Source organism: Aquarana catesbeiana, linkage group LG03 (genome assembly GCF_042186555.1).
Source record: "Aquarana catesbeiana isolate 2022-GZ linkage group LG03, ASM4218655v1, whole genome shotgun sequence".
Classification (NCBI taxonomy): Eukaryota; Metazoa; Chordata; class Amphibia; order Anura; family Ranidae; genus Aquarana; species Aquarana catesbeiana.
This window is the reverse complement of record NC_133326.1, coordinates 641,707,474-641,732,348: the sequence shown is the minus strand read 5'-3', so window position 1 is coordinate 641,732,348 and position 24,875 is coordinate 641,707,474. Positions and strand designations below refer to the sequence as shown.

Genomic DNA, 24,875 nt, shown 5'->3' with positions numbered 1-24,875 from the left:
CACACTCTAGCCTCAGACTACGTTTCCACTAGTGCGACTCCAAAGCTCTGCGATTTAGGCTCGATTCACACCTATGCATGTTGCTTTTGGGCGTTTTTGGAGGTTTTTTTTTCATGCTTGCCACGTTTTTGAGCAGCGTTTTTGCGGCGTTTTTGCTGCGTTTTTGCCGCGATTTGCGTTTTGCGTTTTTTTTTTTTTACAGTTTTTTTTTACAGTCTAAAAAAAATTTAAAAAAAAAATAAATAAATAGAAAAAAAACGGCAAAAACGCATCAAAAACGCTGCAAAAACGCTGCAAAAACGGTGCACTTGCGTTTTTGATGCTTGTCCATTGAATTCTATTACATGCAAAACGCTGCATTTTGCATGAAAAAAAGTCCCTGACCCTTTCCAAAAATGCAGAGAAACAAAAAGGCATTGATGTGAACATGTTCCATAGGAACCCATGTTAAAAAATTCCCGTGCAGTTCTGCAAAATGCAAAATGCATCAAAAAACGCGCTAGTGTGAATGGAGCCTTAGAGTGTGACTTTGAGTGCAGCTTTGATCAAACTTTACACTCTGGATTAAAGTCGTATCAAAGGTTGCATCAAAGTAGTGCAGGCACCTTTTCAAAGTCGCTGATTTTCAAAGTCGCATAGATAAGAACGTTTGCCATTGAAATCTGGGCTGTGACTTGTGATGCGACTTTATGTGTTCAAAATCACATGACAAGTTGCACTAGTGGAAACGGAGCCTTAAACTCATTACTCACATGTAATGAGCAATAGAAATCGATCTGCCTCCGCTGTTTACAGCAGCTGGGTCTCTCTCTCTCTCTCTCTCTTTGCCAGAAAAAAATATCAAAGGTAACGATATTTAATATACTATTGATAGAAATCATTTTTGACTGGACTTCCACTTTAACCCTGCAAAAATTCTTTTTTGGCACTAGAAGGAATGGAGTTTAAATTTCTATCAGGCTCTAATCCTCGCCCACCTTACCCACCTCTTTTATATTTACCAAATAGATTTTCTTTTTTATTTAGTGAATATAGAAAGGATTTTTATGTATTTTTTTGCAGATTGATATGTGAGTTTTGGTATGTTCGGTGGACCTTTTTTCCTATATATGAATTGAAGCATGTTAAACGACATGATAGCATCTACAGTGTAAGAAGAACGTACCATAAGGTGTCACTCTGGTCACGGCTATATCATCATCAGTTGCCAGACATAGTATAGGTGAGTCTTCCCACTCACTAACTCTGACTTCAACCCATGAGAAGTTGCTTGTCCTGTCTCTAGAGACTCTTATTTTAGTCAGTCTGGTTTCCCAAGACAGGTTTGTACAGTTGCTGGTGCAATTCAGGACAGCTGTTTGTCCAAATGGTACAAAATCTTTCTCCTTTTCGATATGCACTGTACAGGAGTTCTCTGAAAAAGAAGGAAACATGGAAAAAGATGAAATAGAACAGAACAATGTAACATCCTACAATGTTATCATAACCTGACCACCCAACTCTTCTTTACTACTACTTCTCATCTTCAGTTATCATAATTCCTTTCCACATACATCTACCCCTCACTGCCCTTAGTGTAATCACTGCCGGGGGGTCTGAATGGTTCACTTAGCATTAAATTGTATGTACCCCCTAAATCTATTTTCAGTATATTGTCAATCAGCTAAACCCGCAGGGCTCTAATGAGGAAAGCTGCAAGGTCTGATTTCCCTTCGAGTGTATCACACCCAAAATTACATTTATGTTGCAGGGGATGCTCAAAATCTGACTTGTATCTTAGGGCAGAAAATCAGAAAGCCAATCACACAAGCAGGAAATGATGTTTCTAGGGCGTGTTCTATATACCATCTGTGTACAGGTAGCCATATTGAATTGCATTTTACAGAAAATTACAGAGCTGCAGATTGAAAGGGAAAGGTCATTTTTAATAACATTCAATTACAATATGACTTGTGTTGCAATTCTATACACTATATTACTTTATTTGCAATTTTTTTTCCCACAACAAAGTGGAGTTACCCTTTAAGTAATTTCAGTGCTTTCAGAGGCACAGACCACAAACAAGGATGCAGATCAGGGGTTCTGATTTAACTCTGACTTTTCAATTTACTTGTCCCTTCCGGGTCAGGATTCATTTAATCCATTAGATCAGGATGAACCAGGCATTTTAAGTAGGAGGTCAACAATGGCAGCCTATTAGATGCTTCCTTTAAGGACCAATTAACAACACAATACTGTATGCTGCAACACACATGTTGTCATGGGTTGCATTGCAAGAAACAGCCTATTCATAATGAATAGCCTGAAATGCACCACAATGTATGAAAATGGTGCAGGCTGCATTTTTCTGCAGCACAATGCACAGGATGTACACTTCTAAGGAGTGTTGGTTTGCCATTCACAAATGGTACCATAGTGCACCAACACAATGTGCATTACTGTACATTGCTGCACTGGTGTGAGAGGCCCCAAAAGGGAAACATAAAGGCTGACTTGATATTCTGCCAATGCTAGTTGTCTGGGTTCAAACCTCTGGAACAACTATCCCAAGCAGGATAAAGACAAGGACTTCAGTCTTTAGTCTGATTTCCATGATCTGCATGCTTGTTTCAGGTCAATAGCTTACACATTATTGAAGCCAAAGATCTTGGATGCTGCTAAAGCCAGGCACCTGGGGGCACATCTTTTGGTGAGTGCCCTTGATCTTAAAGTGCAGTTTACCACATTTTCAAATTTGGAGCTGCAGCACCATCTCTACTGTGCTGGCTGGCTTCTGTCCCTGGGGCCATTTTATAGCCCTTAGAATTAGCAGAAGGACCCCTTTTCCAGGTCCAGAAAGTGTCCCATTAAGCACGCCAAGCCCAGGAGTCAAGGCCTTATGAAGGCTCTGCCTGACCCAAGATGGCTGCTTGAGTGACATGAGGTGGCAGCATCCATTAGTTTAGCTCCCCCAGTGACCCAAAAAAACCATGGAGGAACCTTATTGCTCCTGACTTCCACTCCAACAGCAGCAACACTGTGGTGAGCGCCACCTGCTGGGGCGAAAACAGACTGCACCTGCCTACATGTACACTTTGCTGTGCATTCTATATTCCACATTACCTATTTTTTGTACTCTGCACTGAAAATTTCTACCTCCCTTACAGAGGTTCTAACCCTCACTAATCCAAAGAAAGTTTTGAGCTTAAAGCGGAGCTCCACCCAAAAGGGGAAGCTCCATTTGTCTGCCTCCCCCCCCACCCCCCCTCCGCTGCCACTTTTGGCACCTTTTGTATGGGAGTGGGTACCTAGTTTTGACAGGTTTGACAGGTACCCGTTCCCACTTCCAGCTCAGTTAGCCGCAGCGAATTTAACCAGAAATTCAGCCCCCCTCTTTCCCCATGCAGCCGGCCCATTCACAAAGCGTAGCGCGATTCGCACATGCACAGTAGGAAGCTGGCTGTGAAGCTACAAGGCTTCACTGCCGGTTTCCCTCAACCAAGATGGCGGCGCCAGTACCTGAGAGTCGATTCAAGAATTGTCCTAATAGTAAAAGTTAGCAGCTACAGCATTTGTAGCTGCTGACTTTAATTTTTTTGGGGGGGGCGGGGGGGGGGGGGAGGGGCGGAACTCAACTCCTCTTTAAGTACACTTAACCATTCCAAAAAAATCATGTCAGCAGAGTGTTGCTTCCAAAGGTGAGTGCCTTTAGTAAAAGTCTAAACAGGGTTGGATGGGTTCCCTAATAATTAATCCAATGCAGGTCTGAACTGTGATTAGACACAGGGGTGGGATATAGACCGTAGATATGTACTTACAAACTTTTTTTTCTTACATGTGTATTTTGCATAGCAATGCCTCTAAAATGAATGAACAAAACGATTAAGAATAAAACATTTTAACTAAACATTACCAAAGAGTAGGAGTTAGTTAAAGGCATTTAAATCCAAGGCTAAAAAGCTTATAGGTTGCAGCTGTCCAGTCCCTAGATGACATAACATGGAGGGGGTGTTTTGTAATTCACAGAGATAACTGGAAACAATGCTACCTGATCGCAATCATCAGAGGCAGAGAACACAGGAGCTCACTGGATTTTGTGCAAGACCAACAAGTGTTTTTTTGGGGGGGTTTTTTGCACTAATTGAACAGATATAACAACATGTTTTTATAATTATAAAATTTTATAATTTAAGATTTACATACATTCTAAATATGGCCGATTATGGTTAAATAAGAGTAAATATAGGACTAAATAGAATTATTTTTTATTAAACACAAACCTTTTATCCTCATTTGTAAAAATTCTAAACTTTACCTGCAGAGCAAAGACAATTGATTATATTGCACATAAAAAATAGTCTGAATACATTGTAACAACATAGAGGGGGTTATTTACTAAAGGCAAATCCACTTTGCACTACAAGTGCACTTGGAAGTGCAGTCGCTGTGGATCCAAGGGGGACATGCAAGGAAAATAAAAAAAAATGCATTTTTGCTTGTACATGATTGGATGATAAAATCAGCAGAGCTTCCCCTCATTTCACATCTTCCCCTCAGATCTAAAGCGACTGCACTTCCAAGTGCACTTGGAGTGCAAAGTGGATGTGTCTTTAGTATATAAACCCCTGTGTACTCTGAAAGTGTAGTTGCACTCATTTTCTCCAGAGCTTAGTAAATGCATTTTTTTTTTTTTACAAAGGACTGACGTCCTCTGGTGGGGAATCCGCCCCTGGAGGACGTCAGCCGATGAAATGCGTAGGGCGGGCCTTTGATGTGACATCACCATACAAACCGGGTCCGAGCTCGCGGTCAGTGGATGTGGCTGGAAAAAGGTTTACTGTTTTTTTACAAGTTGGAAATGTGTAAGTGGGTGAAGTTGCTGTACTAAATGAACATGCTTTTAATGGTTTCAATCTATAAGTTCTCTTCTTCCCTTTTAATAACCCGTTTTTGAATATGATGGTGGTTTCTGGGTTGGAGGAGTATTCGAGAAAAGATCTCCTGTGCCATTGTGACAGCTAGATATATATATATACAAATGCGCATTTGCTGATATAACATCAGCCATTATCTCTGGTGAGTGATTTAGTGAGTCCTGATGGTGTTTTTTAACACTGAAGGTGGAGAATGCTATGTGTTTTTTCTTTGATGATGGGATTGCTTCATATTTCTTCAAGTTGGATGTGGATCTGTGAAGATTATTTATTGCACGGGGGGAGCACTTTGAGGAAATTCATTATGAACCAATTTCATTTTTACTTTTTACTATTTAAGGAGTACAAAACAAATTTATCATGAATTGATTTTTATTTTCATATAATCTTACACAACTGTTATTGATGAGCACAAGACAATTTTTCAAAGTTTATTGATCTTTATTTTTCATGGAATTTAAGTAACATGTGATTTATTGATATATGAGCACATTTTTGTTTGCTTGATTATTTGTTATTTATTTGGTTTATTTATTTTATTTACTTATTTGGTGATAGCGCTCTTTACACACATCTATTTGCCTTTAGTAAATCAACCCCAATGGGTTTGGGTTGTTCCCTCTCATCCTACAGGAGACGATGGGAGTTCCTCAGCTGTAGCTCCAACCATATTCACCATCTTTTCTCCTGATTGGTAGATAAATCCCAAATCAGAGAAAGACAGTTGTTGTTGATAACTTCCATTGGGGAAAGAGGTCAGAAAAGCAACTCAGCAAAAACGTGAAATATCAATGTTAGCTGGAGTTGAACTTTAAAGCTAAATTCCAAGAATGATCTTAACCACTTGACCTCTGGAAGATTTACCCCCCTTCATGACCAGGCCATTTTTTGCTAAACGACACTGCGTTACTTTAACTGACAATTGCGCTGTACCCAAACAAAATTGGTCCTTTTTTCCCCAAAAGTAGAGCTTTCAGAATAGAGGCATTTGATCACCTCTGCATTTTTTTTTATTTTTTGCACTATAAAGCAAAAAAACAAAAACAAAAAAACCCCTTCAATTTTGGGAAAAAAAACAAAACAAACAAACAATATTTTGTCATTTCTGCTATAAAACATATCCAGTACAAAAATGGGATTTCTGTACTTACCGTAAAATCCCTTTCTCTGAAGTTCATTGACGGACACAGCAATTTAATCTTGACCTTAGGGTTATATCGCCACCTTTAGGAGATGACTAGGCAGAACACAGAAAGGGGGCGGTCCTACTGGCTATAACCCCTCACTCTGCTCCCAGCAGCTCAGTTCGTCAAAAAGCAGTACAAACATAAAGAAGAGGGGTGGGTGCTGTGTCCGTCAATGAACTTCAGAGAAAGGGATTTTACGGTAAGTACAAAAATCCAATTTTCTCTTTCGTTCATTGACGGACACAGCACTTTAATCTTGACCTTAGGGGCGTCCCCAAAACAAGGGGTGGGAACACAGAGAAAATAAACTCCACCCACAACAAAAAACTCCCCATCAGAGGAGCCGCAACCTTAGACGGCCGCCTGAAAAACCTTGTGGCCGAAGCATGCATCCGAAGATGCGCCCACATTGACCTTGTAAAACTTGGTGAAAGTGTGTGCCGACGACCAGGTAGCCGCCTTACACACCTGTGAAATGGACGCTTGATGCCGGAAAGCCCAGGAAGCACCAATTGCCCTGGTAGAATGCGCCGTGACGGGAAAGGGAGGCGCCCGCTCCCTTATGGCATAAACCTGAACAAACAATCTGATCCACCGTGAAATGATGGCCGACGAGACTGCCAGACCCTTCTTCGGACCAGCCACCGAGACAAACAGAGTCGGACCTCCGGAAAGGAGCCGTAGCAGACAGATACACCCGCAGAGCCCGGATCACATCCAAAGAACGTAAAGTGACCTCCTTGGGATGCGACGGCCGAGGGCATAAGGACGGAAGCACAATGTCCTCATTTAGATGAAAGGCCGAAACAACCTTTGGAAGAAAAGAGGGCTGCGGACGCAGCCCCGCCTTATCCTTGGAGGATCAAATAGGGAGACTTGCATGACAAGGCCGCCAACTCAGAAACCCTCCTTGCAGATGTAATAGCCACTAGAAAGACTACTTTCTGAGAGAGCGTCAATAAAGGGATCTCCCTAATGTTTTCAAACGGCGGTTTCTGAAGCACAGAGAGCACCAGATTCAGACCCCACGGGGGGCAGCGGCGGGCGTACCGGAGGGGCCACATGCCGAACCCCCTGAACAAACGTACGCACCAATGAGTGAGTCGCAAAGGGCCGCTGAAATAAGACAGCCAAAGCTGATATTTGCCCCTTAATGGTGCTTAATGCAAGCTTCTGATCCACTCCTCGCTGCAGAAACAGCAGAATCCTGGAAACCGAATATGAACGCGGATGCCACACCTCCTCACACAGGGAGATGTAGGCCTTCCAGGTGCGATGATAAATCTTCCGGGAAGAAGACTTTTGCACCCTTAGCATTGTGGAAATTACCGAAGCCGACAGCCCTCGGTCCCTCAACACCTGGCTTTCAACTGCCATGCCATTAAACTAGCGACGGTAAAGCAGGGTGGAGTATTGAACCTTGAGACAGAAGGTCCTCCTGCACTGGCAGCCGCCAAGAAACATCCTCCACCATTCATACTATGTCGGCGTACCAAGGACGTCGAGGCCAGTCTGGGGCAATCAGAATCACCGGAATCCCCTCGGCCTCCACTCGCATTTGGGGCCACCAACGCATCTGACGCGTCCGCCCATGGATCCTTTGACCTGGCCACAAACCTCTGCACCTTCCGATTGAGCCGAGAGGCCAAGAGATCCACATCTGGCATGCCCCACCGTAGGCAAATGAGCCGAAACACTTCCGGATGCAGTGACCATTCCCCCTGGTCCAGCAACTGTTGACTGAGGTAGTCCGCCTGCCAGCTTTCTACGCCTGGAATGTAAATGGCTAACAGAGCCGGCACGCGCCGCTCTGCCCACTGTAGGATGTGGGAGACCTCCAGCGCAGAGCTGGGCTCCTTGTCCCTCCCTAATGATTGACATACGCCACCGCTGTGGAGTTGTCCGACTGGATCCTGACTGGACGACCCTGCAGCATCTGCGACCATGTGGAGAGGCACCGCCTGATCGCCCGCGGCTCCAGCACATTGATCGGCAGGTGGGATTCTTCCTGCGTCCAGCGACCCTGGGCCGACTGGATGCCCAAAATTCCCCCCAAGCCGGTCAGGCTGGCGTCCGTCCTGATCACCGTCCAATGAAGAGGAAGGAACGATTTCCTGAACCAAAGGGCCGGGGACCCCAGCCACCAGAGAAGCCCTGGCTAGCTGGCTCACCCGGATTTGATAATCCAGGGATGTCAGAGACTTGTCCCATTTGGACAGGATCTCTTTCTGCAAGACCCGAGTGTGGAATTGAGCATACAGTACTGCCTCGAAAGTGACTACCATGAGGCCCAGAACTCGCATGCAAAAATGCAGCGACGACCACCTGCGGGACATCAGTGACCGCACCGTGGATTGGAGAGTCTGCAGCTTGCTTGAAGGAAGAAAGACTCTCGCCTTTCAGGCATCCAGAATCAACCCCAAGTACTCCAGGCGCTGGGTCGGCAGCAACACCGACTTCTGGAGATTCAACACCCAGCCAAACTCCTGAAGAGTCTGCATGGTGATCGCCACATCCTCCCTTAGTTTTGAGGCAGAAGCTGCTCTCAGGAGGAGGTCGTCCAGGTAACCCACGATCGCGATCCCTCGTTGTCTCAGCAACGCCAGAATCAGAGCCAGCACCTTTGTGAAGACCCTTGGTGCCGACGCTAAGCCAAAGGGAAGAGCTACAAATCGGTAGTGCTCGTCCCCGACCGCAAATCGCAGGAACCTCTGATGTCTGACGCATATGGGGACATGCAAGTATGCGTCCTTGATGTCCAAAGACGCCAGGAAATCCCCCTGATGAAATGCAGCGACCACGGAACAAACAGATTCCATCCCGAACCTTCACAAAACAATTAAGGGCCTTGAGATCCAGGACCGGACGGACCCCTTCCTTCTTTGGGATTACAAACAGATTGTAGTAGAATCCCTGAAACCTTTCCGATGTCGGTACAGGCACTATCACCCCACACAAAAGTAAGTCCGTTACTGCCCCAAACAGGGCCTCCCGACGAGCCGGAAGGAGATGAAGGTTGGAGGGAAAAAACATGTCTGGCGGACAAGAAAGAAACTATCTTGTAGCCTGACAAAACCAGCTCACAGACCCACTGGTCAGAAAGAAGAGAAGTCCACCGGTCTGCAAACTCCCGAAGGCGACCCCCCACCTGAGAGTCGGGCGGAGGCAAACCTTGTGGAAACTGATTTGTTTGCAGGCTTGTTCGGCTTGCGATACCAGGAACGCTTTTTTCCCTCAGCGGGCACCTTGTGGGACTGGGAACGCTTACCCGCCGACACGGGCGGATGAAAAAGCCGCTTCTGAGCGGAAAAAGAGGGCCCCTGCCTACGGCGTGGCTCCTTACCCTTTTTGGACTGTGGGAGCAAAGTACTCTTTCCCTCAGTAACATTTTTAATAATGTCATCCAACGAGGCGCCAAACAGCTTCCCACCTTGGAAGGGCAACTCCGCCAGCGCTTTCTTAGATGTCTGGTCCGCAGACCAACACTTGAGCCAAATCAGCTGACGCAGCACTACTGCTAATACCGAGGCTCTAGAAAGCAAAGGGACAGTATCCAGGGCTGCATCACAAATATACTTAAGGCCGTGCACCAACTGGTCTGCCAGTTCCACACAGACTGGGGAAACCTGCTCCTTCCCCAACTCGCGGTGCAACAACTTAGCCTTCCAACTAACCCTTCCACCGGAATGGTGGTCATCGTATTTAACCTAGATACCGAGGGGGGTCAACGACCGGAGGAGATGTCCATTTTTTCAGAAAACTCTCCTCAAAGGGGTAACACACCGCCATTCGCCTCAGGACTGAAAAGGCACGCTGCGGACGTTCCCACTCCTTGTAAATAAACTTATCAAAATACGTTAGGTAGGGAAACACCTTAGCAATGCGGACCGGCTTGTGGGACCCAAAAGGGACCAACACATCTGCAGATGCCCCAGCCATATCCTCTATCTTTAAGGCATCCCGTACCGCCGTGATAAGTGCCCCCACTAGCGCTTTTTCCTGCGCTGAAACGGAAGAGGAGGCTTCCTCCTCACTGTCCGAAGGGTCATGGTCCGCAACCTCTGAAGTGTCAGAACAGAGGCCACCTGCCACAGCGGGGCCCAAGTCTGAATCAGCGCTTTCCCCAGAAGACGGGGGAGGGGGCATTTTCTACCCACCTTGCGCTTGCACGCCGCTTCCTGCCTGGAAACAAATGATTCCAGGACCGCCGACAGAGTATCCATGGGCACCGTAGGTGCAGGGAAACCGGTTGCTATCACAGGGGTGTCTGGGGAAGAAGCACCAGCATCCGACGCCATGTCTGACCCACTCTCACCTGTTACTCGAGACCTTGTGAAGGAATGTGATGTAGATAATAATAATAGTAATCTGAAAATGTATATTTTCTTATGTGCATACATATTTTTCTCCTTACTCATTATATAAGTATACAGATTTGCTCTGTTCCTATATTTTCTCAAGATGGCGATTACCCCCTGCATCCCACACACAGAAGAACGCGGAACTGGAGATAAGACCAAAGAGAGCCAAACCTCGTTATGAAAATTATGCATCTTCTTTTCTATCTTAACCAATGAGATGTACCTATTAGACTAACATAGCAATGACGTATTTGTGTGTATAAAACATTAACACCGCCTTGAATAAATCAGAAGTGGAATGAGTTAGCAATTCTGAGCGTGTCTCAGAGTGTTTACTTTATATGCATGCATATCTACACTTTTCAAATTAGAGACAGCAGCAGATAACCTTGAGCTCGATTGTAGCTCTTAATCATTTCCATAAAAGTTGGTGCCGAAACCCGGGACCTCAGGCTACGGTCGAAGTTATACCGCGACAAGCATTCGGGCGTTAATTGAAAGATAACAGAGGGGGTCTTGCGCAGCCCTAACAGTACCGGTGAGTTGATTTATATTCTTACCACTGTACGACTCTCTTATCTTTCGGTTGACGGCTGGATTCTGTCGGTATGCTGAGACTGTCTTAGAGGCAGGTATTTCCTCGCCTGAGGTTGTTTTAACGAACCTGCCAATGGGTTTCTGCTGACTGTATTCTTTGTTCACTGTCTGCCATTCTTTGGGCTACGAAACTCAGCAGTCTAAGGGTGCTACATGTGTGAATGGGTAGTCTCATCTCCAGATGAGCTTTTGGCCTCTGGCATGAGATTGTTTCCCGTGTAGCAAACGTTGTAGACTTGTTACTCTAGGTTCGATGAACCTTTGAGAGGAATTTCAGCTGCTGGCTTTGCAGCCTGAAGTGCTACATGTGTGAATGGGTAGTCTCATATCCAGATGAGCTTTTGGCCTCTGGCATGAGATTGTTTCCCTTGTGGCAAACGTCTATAAACGTGTTTATTTTGCAGGGTGGACTGCCCTTGTGGTTATTTTAGCCTGCTGAAATTTTGCAGTTCGAAGAGTGACAGGTGTAATGTCCTGTCCTGAGTGTATTTGTGGTTTATTGTTTGCAATACATGAGAGGGGGTGGGGACTGGTGAAAGTCAGAGAAGGAGGCTACCCGAAGGATCTGTTGGGTCACAAGCCGTTGCTCCCTACTACCCCTGACGTGCTTGTCCTGAGATTAAACGTACATTACCCGGTGACAGGGGGGTTTGGGCAGACCCTCGAAGTGATAGAACAGAGAGCCAGGGAGGAGGGTCATCAAACCATCAGTTGTCCTCATTCCCCCTTCAAACCGTCAGCCGAGACTGCGGCAGACGAACAAAACAGAGTTAGAGACCTTGGTTACGTCTTGGGAGGTCCTGAGAGAGGAGGGGGAGATGGGTCAGAACAACTCTAAACCGGAGAAAGGAATCCTAGCTTGTGATATTGTGAAGAGGAGGGAGGGCAGTGAAGCAGTTAAACGGTTTTCCAAATTAATGAAAGTTTGTGGCTTCACAGATTACGTTGCTAGGCTACAAGCAGAGGAATGGCGTGTGCTGATAAGAGAACAAAGGGGGGTTTTGTGTGATAATGGCTTATTAGCTGTGGCAGAAGCTTGGTATAGGACTGCAAAGGCATTGCACAACGAGGGTTGGATTGAAGAGGAAATCAAGAAAGATGCCAATTGTATTATGTATGTTTATCACAGAATTGATAATGTGCCTAAACCACCCCCCTATCAAAAAACCTGGACCGAGAGAAGGGAGGGACAACCCTGCCCTCCACCTGACATCCACTCCCTTCTCTCCCTCCCAGCCCAAGCACAGCCCACAGTGACAACTCCTGCCGGCGGCCATCTTGGTGCACCCATGCCTTCATTGACTGCCCAGCCCAGTGCACTTCCTGCCGGCGGCCATCTTGGTGCACCCATGCCTTCACTCACTGCCCAGCCCAGTGCACTTCCTGCCGGAGGCCATCTTGGTACACCCAGTGAGCTCAAACACCGCCTGTACCCAGTCCTCCCTGTTTTAAACAGGGATGGTTCCTTCCACACACCTGTCTTCCCCAATACGGAAGCACCACATTCACAGGCCGGATATATTAATGATGAAGAAGCATCTGAGTGGGAAGACCAACAACAGGCAGCAAGACCACCTGCTGATTTAACCCCCAATCCAGTTCCAGACTCACAGTTTAAAGAGGATCTCAAACACATGCTGACAACCATAAGGAACAGTGTCCCTTCCCAGCCCCCGCAACAACAACAGTCTCGGTTACCAGAAGGGGCACCAGTGATGTATGTCGCTTTTACTCCATCACAAGCAGCGGCCTTAGTGACAAGTCTGCCTGACCCAGAGAAGCAGCCAATGCCCTTCTACCGCAGGATAGTGCAGATACAAGAAACTTACTCAGCTGCCTGGAGAGACTTGATCAGCCTATGCCAAATCAAAGCAGGACATGTCTTTTGGCCGGTCATGCAGACAGCCTTCAATGATGCCTGCCTGACAAGTGCCACTTCCTACACCTCAGGTGCGGAGTTCTGTGCACAACTTCGTGATTGGGCAAAGGAGAAATTGACAGACCAGACTACCACAATCCAAGATATTGCCCAAGACAAAGGGGAGTCTGTGGAGAAGTACCATGCTAGACTCATACAGGCCTTTGATGATCTGGGCTTCTCCCATTATGAAAAGGCACACACAAACATGTTATCAACTGCTTTTGTTTCAGGACTCAAGGAAGATGTTAGAAAAGGCCTGATGGTGGCCCGCCCAGAATACCGTTCAATGAAAATGTCTGATTTATTGTTGGTGGCCAGAGGTATAGAAAATCAAAAAGGTAAAAGACCAACGCCCCTCATGGTAACCCATGACGAAGATCCCACCTACACTCGTCCACCACCACTGCCCAATACCAGGGTAAGGATCACCTGTTACAACTGTGGGAAACGGGGCCACATAAAGAAAGAATGCAGAGCCACAAAATATCCCAAACCAGACAGGGAACCCTATGCAGGGCAACGGGGACATGAACCACCACCACCACGCCCCAACTCTCACTAGGAAATGGGCAAACCCGTGTCACCCCTTATGGCAGTGTCCTCAAGTGGAACTGGGGGACCCTTAGCAAAGGTCACGTTACCCATACAAGGAAAACCTACCACCTTTCTCATTGACACGGGTGCAGCCAGAAGCGTATTGAGGGCTGTGGACCTGCCTGATAATTCTTTCCTTTCCACTATTGATGTTTCCTGTGTAGGAGTGGATGGGGTACCTCGCTCCAGTCCACTTACTGAGCCACTACAGGTGGGAACATTTCCTGATTTACTTGCCAGATTTGTAGTCTCCTCTACATGTCCCTTAAATCTACTAGGAGCTGACGTGCTATCCAGACTACAGGCTTCAATCATATTCACCCCTGAAGGGGAGGTGAAGTTACATACTCCCCTATCTTTGGACGACTCATCTGCCTTGTGCTCTCTGCCTCTCATGATGACACTTCATGAAGCAAAAACTCCAAGTTCAATACCACAGGAAGTACTTGACAGAATCCCTGCGTGCCTATGGTCCACAGGGCCGGAGGACATTGGTCATTTAAAAGTACCACCAGTTTCAGTCAAGCTCAAAGAGGGCGTATTATTGCCCCGGAAACCACAATACCCACTTAAGATTGCTCAATCCGAAGCTATCTCAAAACATGTAGCTGCCTTGGTGCAGAATGGAGCCTTGATTCCCTGTACCTCACCGTGTAATACACCTCTTTTTCCTGTAAAGAAGAAAACGCCTAAGGGAGAACCGGACAGATACAGGATGGTACAGGATCTGCGAGCAATCAACGAAGTCACAGTGTTGGACACCCCAACTGTGCCAAATCCACACACATTATTATCCGGTGTACCTCCAACGGCCGAGTACTTCACTGTAGTGGACCTGGCAAATGCATTCTACAGTGTACCCCTGCATCCTTCTTGCAGGTATCTCTTTGCTTTCTCACACGAAAGACAACAGTACACCTGGGCAGTTATGCCACAAGGGGCGCAAAATTCTCCGAGTCAGTTTGCCAAAGCCATAGCCTCCATACTTGATACATGGCAAAAAGAACACTCTGCTGTGACTCTCCTCATATACGTGGATGATCTTCTCCTTTGCGCAGATGATCAAAGCGCTGCAGAAGAAAATTCAGAAAGTCTACTATGCTACCTTGCGGAGCAAGGTTGTAAAGCCTCCAAAGACAAAATGCAGTGGTGTTCCAAAGCAGTCATCTTTTTGGGCCACTGCATTTCCAAGGGTGCGAGACATCTCACATCGGACCGAGTAGCTGCAATCCAAGATATTCCCCAACCCAAAGCAGCGAAACAACTGCATGCTTTTCTTGGACTCATATCTTACTGTAGGGCGTGGATCCCGGATGCATCAATCCTTATGCAACCACTCTATGATGCCCTCAAGTCTGCGCCATTTACCCTGTCAAGTGAGGCTCTGGACAATTTTATTCTTCTGAAGCAGGCAATATCCATTGCTCCTGCTTTGGGCCTTCCAGATTACGGGAAACTCTTCAAACTGTTTGTGTCGGAAAAGAAAGGCCACGCCACAGGGGTCCTAGCCCAAGAACACGGAGGACGGACCAGACCCATTGGATATTATTCTTGCCACTTGGATCCTGTGGCAAGGGGTGGCCCAGTCTGTTTAAGAGCTGTCTTTGCTGCTCAAGCTCTGTTGGACAAGACTTCAGATCTCGTTTTAGCACATCCCCTGCTTCTTCTGGCACCGCATGATATTGCTGCCATCCTGAATCAGGTGCAACCCAGACACTTGTCCACGGCCAGACATCTACGGTTGCACATTTCCCTCCTCCTTCCTGACAATGTGACCCTCCAAAGGTGTCTCACTCTCAACCCGGCCACTCTTTTGCCATTTTTCGAGGGGGGAGAAAAAGAAGAAGCAGAAGCAGAAGGCGAAAGAGACCCCTGTACTATTCCACATGACTGCCTTGAAATGATGCGCATGGAAACCACACATTTTCCGACAGTGAGTGAAATTCCTCTGGAAAACCCTGACTACACACTTTTTGTGGACGGCTCCAGATATGCAGATGAAGGAGGCAAGTATCACACAGGTTATGCTGTAACCTCTGAATCTGAAATTCTACAAGCAGAAGCGTTACCGCCAACTGTATCTGCTCAGGAAGCAGAGCTCCAAGCTCTCACTGCAGCATGCAAGATAGCAGAAGGTAAAAGAGCCAACATCTACACAGACTCAAGGTATGCTCTAGGAGTAGCTCATGACTTCGGTATTATCTGGAGGGCCAGAGGATTTCTGACAGCAGCCGGAACACCGGTGAAACATGGCCCAGCCATCAAGGATTTAATGGATGCACTACTCCTGCCTGACCAAGTGGCTGTCTTGAAGGTTAAAGCACACGGCAAACTGAATTCGCAAGAGGCCAGAGGGAACCACTTGGCAGATGTAACTGCCAAACAGGCAGCAAGAAACCAGCGAAAAATGGCTGAAGTGGCCAAAATGGAGAATGAATCCTCAGCGCAAATGCTTTTGGCGGTGCATGTGCCATCTGACCGGCATTACTTAGCCTCTATGCAAGGGGCTGCTTACACAGAAGAAAAGTTAAAATGGATCGATAAAGGAGCGGACCACGATGGAGATTTGTACTTGATGAGAGGGAAAACTTGTCTACCAAGATATATGTATCCAGCAGTTGTCCAATGGGCGCATGGACCTGCACATCTCTCTAAGAACTTAATGAATTCATTGATCAGCAAATACTACTGGGCCCCAGGGATAACCACCTTAACCAGAAATTACTGCGCCTCATGTGCAGTATGTGCAAAATGCAATCCGGGGAGAACAGAAAAGACGCCACAGAAACATTTGGCGAAACCCCTCTATCCATTCCAGAGGATACAGATTGACCATATACAGATGCCAAGAAGTGGCCAATATGAATACGCCCTAATAGTGGTGGACATGTTCTCCTGCTGGCCAGAAGCCTATGCCGTTACAAACATGACAGCCAAGACCACGGCTAAGAAACTACTAAGTGAGATAGTATGCAGATTTGGGGTTCCAGAGGTGATAGAGAGCGATCAGGGCCCAGCCTTCACAGCAACCCTTACAAAAGAGATTTGGGCAGCATTGGGGGTTCAGTTGGCACTACACACCCCATATCACCCTCAAAGTAGTGGGAAGGTAGAAAGGATGAATGGGACACTAAAAAACAGGATGTTAAAGATGGCCCAAGAGACTAATATGAGTTGGCCAGACAGTTTGCCCATTGCCTTATTCAGTGTCAGACACACCCCCCAGGGGAAACATGCCCTATCACCTTATGAAATTTTGTTTGGTTCAGCCCCCAGACTTGGTTGTTATTTTCCACAACAGTTACAGTTGCAGTCTGATGTGTTAACTAGCTATGTTACACGTTTGTCTAGGGAATTAACCAATATCCATTCTCGAGTGTTTTCCTCCATTCCAGATCCAGATACAGACTTGGGAACCCACAGTCTTCAGCCAGGAGACTGGGTGTTAGTGAAGAAATTCACGAGGAAAAATTCCCTTGATCCAAGATATGATGGACCATTCCAGGTGCTGCTGACCACAGCTACATCAGTCAAGCTAGAAGGGAAAAGCACCTGGATACACGCCTCCCACTGCAAGAAAGCCCCATCTCCTGAAGACAAGACTCTACTTGTGCCATAATGATTGTGGCGTATATCCTTTGCCTAATAAATTTGGTAGAAGCTCAGCAGATAGTTATCACCAAAACAGGTACTCAACAGGCAGCCATCACTAAGATAGATGGTATCACTACATTTTGGTACAACTCATCCAACACACAAGTGGTTGCGTTTACCTTTGATTTTTGTAGTATAATACCCAGATATTGCAAAAGGTATGAACCAGGTTGGGCAAAGCGGGCCTGCATGGCGATTTGCCCAGATCAGATATACATATGTGTAACGGATGATTTTTGGGGACAAAATTGTGACTATTGGGGATCAGTGGGATGGAGTACTGGAGCAGGCTGGGGATATCAACCACAGAGTGCCTTAAAAAGGAAAGATCACATGGGCAAGCCCCTCATTAAGCGCATGTCCATCTGGAAGTCAGGGTGTAGTGATGACGGAGAAAGACTGGTCTTAAACATTGAGAATCCCACTTCTGGTGATGCAGGACTTTACTGGTTGGGCAGGTACCCATCGTATGGTGTTCCGATAGCAAAATTTTACCTAAAAGACATGTATAACGTATCAAAGGCAATAACGAATCCACTTAAACCTTCTATCACTGCTATAAAGGACATGGTAGCAATGGTAAACCCAACCTTTGAAGAGACGATGGCAGCTGAAACCGGGTTCTCTGACACTAATTTGTGGCTTGAGTGGATGAGATTCAGTGCAAACCAACATAACAGAAGTAACTGCTATGTTTGTGGTAGTGCCAGGCCACACTTAGGGACAGTCCCTCTCCAGATACCACAAGACAGTGAGGAATGTTTCCTCAGTCTGTTCACTAATACATCCACCAATCACACTGTGTGTGAAATGTGGAAAAAGGAGTATCCTATAGTTATCAAAAATCCAAAGCCTGGAGAGGGCATCACCATATATCCCGGGAACTATACCTGTTACTCTAATTACCAGGGTAAGGGAAGGTTCCTGGGTAATTTCACCAAAGGCTACTGCTCCACCTACAGTGAGGTCCCGGGGAAGTTAACACAGAACCAAATCCAGTCACTTGGTGATGTGTATTGGATTTGCGGGGACCTAAAAATCAGGACCAGATTAGAAGGAATCTGGACTGGTGAATGTGCCCTTGCAAAGGTCATTATGCCCCTCCATATCTTAACTGAAGATACCCCCGATACATACACTGACCCAGCACACAGTCAGAGGAGGAAGTGAGCAGCTCTCTCCGGAAGCTTTGACCCTCATGTATACATAGATGCCATAGGGGTCCCAAGGGGGGTACCTGATGAATTTAAAGCCAGGGACCAGGTAAAAGCTGGTTTTGAGTCACTGATCCCTATAATAACTGTCAATAAGAATGTAGATTGGATTAATTACATATACTATAACCAACAGAGATTCGTAAATTACACTAAAGACGCCCTCCAGGGAATTGCTGACCAGCTAGCCCCCACTTCCTACATGACATTCCAGAACCGGATGGCCTTAGACATGGTGTTAGCCGAGAAGGGGGGTGTCTGTAAAATGATAGAAAAAACAGGAACTTGCTGCACATACATTCCTGATAATACTGGCCCAAATGGTAAGGTTACTTTAGCTATAAAGAAATTAGAAGATCTGTCACTGGAGTTGAAGAAGAACTCAGGTATCACAGACCCATGGGACCAATATTTTAGCTGGATGAGTGGGTGGCAGAAGGTGCTCGCCCAGATAGGGGTAACGGTATTAATAATCCTGGTTCTTTTAGCCCTGATTGTATGCTGTATTCTACCTTTTGTAAAAAAGTTAATGAGCAAGGCTGTAGACAATAGCACACCTACATTTCTCCACCAAGAAGAAGAGGACCTCCTTATGATGGAAGATGACAAACCCTTCACTCCTCTACAGTCACTCCCTGTCCATAATCTCACAGTCCTATAGGGTTATAGGGATAGATAGCGCCTGACTGCACCTCTCCAGCTGTATCGAGGAGGGAAGTGAACAGTTGCTGCCCAATTCTATATACAGCCTAAAAGAGTTGCTGAGGAGAAGGGCCAGGCTAAAAAGTAGGACCTTTAGTATTAGGGACAGAAAAGAGAAAATAGTCATTTTAGGGGGGATTGTGAAGGAATGTGATGTAGATAATAATAATAGTAATCTGAAAATGTCTATTTTCTTATGTGCATACATATTTTTCTCCTTACTCATTATATAAGTATACAGATTTGCTCTGTTCCTATATTTTCTCAAGATGGCGATTACCCCCTGCATCCCACACACAGAAGAACGCGGAACTGGAGATAAGACCAAAGAGAGCCAAACCTCGTTATGAAAATTATGCATCTTCTTTTCTATCTTAACCAATGAGATGTACCTATTAGACTAACATAGCAATGACGTATTTGTGTGTATAAAACATTAACACCGCCTTGAATAAATCAGAAGTGGAATGAGTTAGCAATTCTGAGCGTGTCTCAGAGTGTTTACTTTATATGCATGCATATCTACACTTTTCAAATTAGAGACAGCAGCAGATAACCTTGAGCTCGATTGTAGCTCTTAATCATTTCCATAAAAACCTAAGGCAAGAGACAAAAAATGCCTACCCTCCTAGCTGCCACAGACTGAGGGGCCCCCCGCAGGACTCATCACCTTGACCAAGGCGTTGTGCTGTGCTGCTGTGTTGCTGTCCATTCTCCTCCCTGCCGGCATCCAAACCACGAGGTGTTCTGTGTCAGTTTCACGCTGTTCCTGGCTTAAACAGCCGCCCAGCACTAGAGAACAAACAGAAAATGTCCCCCCTTCCCTACAAGAAAATGGCCTCCTCAGACAAAAGGGCCCGAAAACGCTGGGAAAATGGCCACCGCACTCCAAGAAAATGGCTGCGACTACAGGAAAATGGCCACGGTTCCCGCGGCGACCATTCCCCCTGCATCGCGGCAAACAAAGGTAAAAACGAGAGGAACAAAGGAGGGAAACAAACGAGGGGAACAAACGAGGGGGGAAAAGGGAAAGAGGCAGGGAGAGAGGAAAGGGAGAGGGAGACCCCCTAATCGACCCCCCAGGGAGTGCCCAGCTGCTCCATCCTGCCTAAACAGGTGGAACCATACTTACCCCTCCTGCAGGGACTGCTGGACGCACTCCACGGACAGACCCATCTCCCACATAGTACGGAGTGGCTGACGGCCATGGCAACCTTGACTCGGACAGCAGTAGCCCGGTCATATGTGTGCCCCAGAGCATATAGCTCACCCAGCGCGGAGCTAAAGTCTGCACGCGCTCGATGGCCAGGTTGGGGAGACTACCAGGATCTATATTATCCAGCCTGTCACCCAGCCGGCTGTTGATTGTAGATCACAGGAAGAAAAAGCAAAAACAGCCAGGTCCTTCTAGACTAGGCAGAAAAAAAACTGAGCTGCTGGGAGCAGAGTGAGGGGCTATAGCCAGTAGGACTGCCCCCTGGGCGGTACTTTCCTTGTTTTTTCTGTGTTAGTCCTCTCCTAAAGGTGGCGATGTAACCCTAAGGTCAAGATTAACCACTTGCTCACTGGGAACTTAAACCCCCTCCTAACCAAACCAATTTTCAGCCTTCAGTACTGACGCACTTTGAATGACAATTGCGCGGTCATACAACACTGTACCCAAATGAAATTTTTATAATTTTTTTCCCCACAAATAGAGCTTTCTTTTGGTGGTATTTGATAACCTTTGCAGTTTTTATTTGTTAAAAAAAAATTTCAAAGACTGAATTAAAAAAAAAAAATAAAAAATTAGGTTCACGCTGTGGCCGTCATTCGGCTATAGCGCAGATGTCAAGCGGTTAAAGTGCTGTGTCCATCAATGAACGAAAGAAAACTAATTTCTTCATAAATTTAGGCCAATATGTATTCTGCTACATATTTTTGGTGAAGAAATACCAATCAGTGTATACTGATTGGTTTGCACAAAAGTTATAGCGCCTAAAAACTATGGGATGGAATTTGTTATTTAAATTTTTTTTACTAATAATGGTGGCGATCAGTGATTTATAGCAGGACCGGCATATTGCGGCGGACATTCGGACACTGACACTTTTGACATTTTTTGGGAATCAGTGACACTAATACAGTGATAAGTGCTAAAAATATGCACTGTCACTGTACTAATGACACTGGCTTGGAAGGGGTTAAATATTTAGAGCAATTAAAGGGTTAAATGTGTGCCTAGCCAGTGTTTTGGTGTAATGTAGGAGATGCTTTTACTAGGGGAAGTAATCCATTTTATTTCCTGCTTTGTGGGGAAAGGAAATCTATTACTTCCCCGATGACAGGACAGGACTCTGCCTTGTTTACATAGGCAGAGCCCTGCTCTGTGTAAATTCATGACGATCGCCTCGTGCCGGTAGTAATCCATTGGCCGGCACCCGTTGATTGATATCTGCTGTGTTTAATCACAGCATGGCTGGGTCGCCGGTGGCGCGTGTGCCCCCCACCCGGAAGTGTCAGATAATATACTAGGTATGTGATCTGGCCTAGCCACCTTGCCACCGTACATGGTCGGCAAGCGGTTTCTTGCATACCTATATTGGACCAGCTTGACACAAAGTAAGTATGCACATTTCATACCTGAGGGACCACTGTGGAAGTTGATAATGACTGTAGTAGCTGTAATCTTCCGTGTCCTGTGCCGATCGGCTACCCCGCTGCACACTAATCAAAGGGATTCACTCTATCACCACCACCGCCATTCAAATTTTTTTTTTTTTTAATGAATGCAATGCATTCTCCAATTGGATGAGGTGTAGAGAAGGGCTGATGATGTCATGATTGCACCCCAACACACTAAGGCAACACACTGGTGCAACATATCTCTACACATGGCAGCACATTATGCACAGTTTATTCTGTAATGGGATGCATTGACAGCCATTTAAAAACAAAATAGGTTGCCTTAACACAATGCTTGTTGATGTGTGTTATCATACCAGAACAGTGTGAACCAGGATAAGGCTCCATGCACACTGGAGCTCATAAACAGCCGTTCTAAATGTCGGATTGCTGGCAGGAAAACCCTGCTTTAAAAATGCGATTTTATCAGCGTTTTGCATTGCCGTCAATGCACGTTTAGCGGCGCTAGCGTTTAACCACGTTTCTCTGCCTCTATTCAAAATCAGTGGTTCCCTATGGGAGCCCATTGATTTGAATAGAAGTTGCACTGCAAGTAGGATCATCATGATCCAACTTGTGTGCTGAGGATGAAGGGGAAAACCTCACCAAAATGAAAAAAAAAATTGGCGCGGGGTTTCCCCCTCAAACGATACCAGGCCCTTCGGTCTGGTATGGATTTTAAGGGGAACCCCCTTCGCCAAAAAAACGGCGTGGGGCCCCCCCCAAAATCCATACCAAACCCTTATGCGAGCACTCAGCCCGGCCGGTCAGGAAAGGGAGCGAGCGCCCCCACCCCCGAACAGTACCAGGCCGCCTGCTCTCAACATGGGGGTAGGTGCTACGGGGCAGGGGGGGGGGGGCGCTGCGCCCCCCCACCCCAAAGCACCTTGTCCCCATGTTGATGAGGACAAGGGCCTCTTCCCGACAACCCTGGCCGTTGGTTGTCGGGGTCTGCGGGCGGGAGGCTTATCGGAATCTGGGAGCCCCCTTTAATAAGGGGGCCCCCAGATCCCGGCCCCCACCCTACATTAATGAGTATGGGGAACATCGTACCCCTACCCATTCACCTGGGGGAAAAAAGTGTCAAAAATAAAACAAACTACACAGGTTTTTAAAGTAGTTTATTAGTCAACTCCGGGGGTCTCTTCCGACTTCAGGGGTCTCTTCTTTCCTCTCCGGCCTCTTCTCCCAGTCTCCTGCTCTTTTGCCACCCTTTTGCTAGCGGTGGCCTGGTCTTCTCCGTCGTCTTCTTCTGATGTTGACACATGCTCTCTCCCGCTGTAATGCCGGGTGAGCGGCGCACAACGACTTATATTGGCATGGGGCGTAGTCACCGGGCGATGTCATCCTCTGACCCCGTCCCTTATGACGTCACAGTCCTGGTGCGTGATGGAACTGTGACTTCATAAGGGCCGGGGTCACCGGATGACATCTCCTGGTGACCACGCCCCATGCCAATATAAGTCGTTGCGCACCGCTCACCCTGCATTACAGCGGGAGAGAGCGTTGTGTCAACATCAGAAGAAGACGACGGAGATGACCGGGCCACAGCTAGCAAAATAGCGGCAAAAGAGCAGAAGATAGTGGAGGAGCTCGGCAGAAGGACCGGAGACCGAGAGAAGAGGCCGGAGAGCGCAGAGAAGAGATCCCCGAAGTTGGAAGAGACCCCCAGAGCTGACTAATAAACTACTTTAAAAACCTGTGTAGTGTGTTTTATTTTTGACACTTTTTTCCCCCAGGTGATTGGGTAGGGATACGATGTACCCCATACTTATTCATGTAGAGTGGGGGCTGGGATCTGGGGGCCACCTTATTAAAGGGGGCTCCCAGATTCCGATAAGCCTCCCGTCCGCAGACCCCGACAACCAACGGCCAGGGTTGTCGGGAAGAGGCCCTTGTCCTCATTAACATGGTGACAAGGTGCTTTGGGGTGGGGGGGCGCAGCGCACCCCCCCTGCCCCGAAGCACCTACCCCCATGTTGAGGGCATGCGGACAGGTACGGTTCAGGAGGGGGGGCGCTCGCTCGTCCCCACCCCCTTTCCTGACCGGCCAGGCTGCATGCTCGGATAAGGGTTTGGTATGGATTTTGGGGGGCCCCCACGCTGTTTTTTCGGCGAAGGGGGTTCCCCTTAAAATCCATACCAGACCGAAGGGCCTGGTATTGTCTGAGGGGGGAACCCCACGCCAATTTTTTTTTCATTTTGGCGAGGGTTCCCTTTCATCCTCAGCACACAAGTCACACAGCAAGTCGGATCATGATGATCTGACTTGCAGTGCAACTTCTATTCAAATCAATGGGCTCCCATAGGAAACCACTGATTTTGAATAGAGGCAGAGAAACACTGAACGAGGCTTAACGCTCTTTTTACAGCGTTAACCCTCGTTTAACACTTTTTACCGGTGTCTGGCGTTTCCAGTACTGCTGTTGAATGCAAATTTCTGGCGTTCAGAAAAAAGCCCATAAACTCCACTGCTCATTAAAGCTAAAAAACGTCCATGTGTGCATGGACACATAGGCCAACATAGAGTGGAGTTTATGGGCTTTTAAAAAAAAACGCCCAAACTCCAATAAACTTCAGTTTATCAGCTCCAGTGTGCATGGAGCCTAACCGTTGAATAAAAATGTTGAGCAATGTTTACTTAATAATTACTAAAATTGAAGAGTGCAAAATCTTGTGCAGTTCTGCATCTTGGTTTCTATGCAGAACTGCACCAGATTTTGCACTCCAGTTTTAATACATCAACCCCAGTGTCCATCCAAAAGAAAGCTGTTATCACTGCTAATAATGCTTGCATAGCAGATGCTGACTCTCCTAGCCCAGTATCATACACACATCAATAGAAGAAAGACCTTTCTTGAGTCCATTCAAGTTCCATTCAAATTCTTAAAGTCCGACTTTTGGGAGGAAACAAATCCCATTTTACCCCTTCTTCCTACTACCCTCTGGCTGAAAAAAAAAAAAAAATCTAAATATCCTTTCTACTTACCCAATTCCACAATTACATGATTTTTGGGTCCTGATCCTTCACTTTTCTTCAGTATTTTTCTGGCAGGGTCCTTCTTTGG

General features: G+C 46.5%; 1 protein-coding gene across 1 annotated transcript in view; it reads right to left on the bottom strand.

The window, feature by feature from the left end:
• ICAM4 (intercellular adhesion molecule 4 (Landsteiner-Wiener blood group)) overlaps positions 1-24,875 on the bottom strand; it is a 91,186-nt gene that overhangs the window by 51,775 nt on the left and 14,536 nt on the right. Inside the window, exon 2 of the mRNA XM_073622554.1 lies at positions 1,166-1,414. Within this exon, the coding sequence (XP_073478655.1) occupies positions 1,166-1,414 (249 nt within the window). The remainder of the gene's footprint in view (positions 1-1,165; positions 1,415-24,875) is intronic.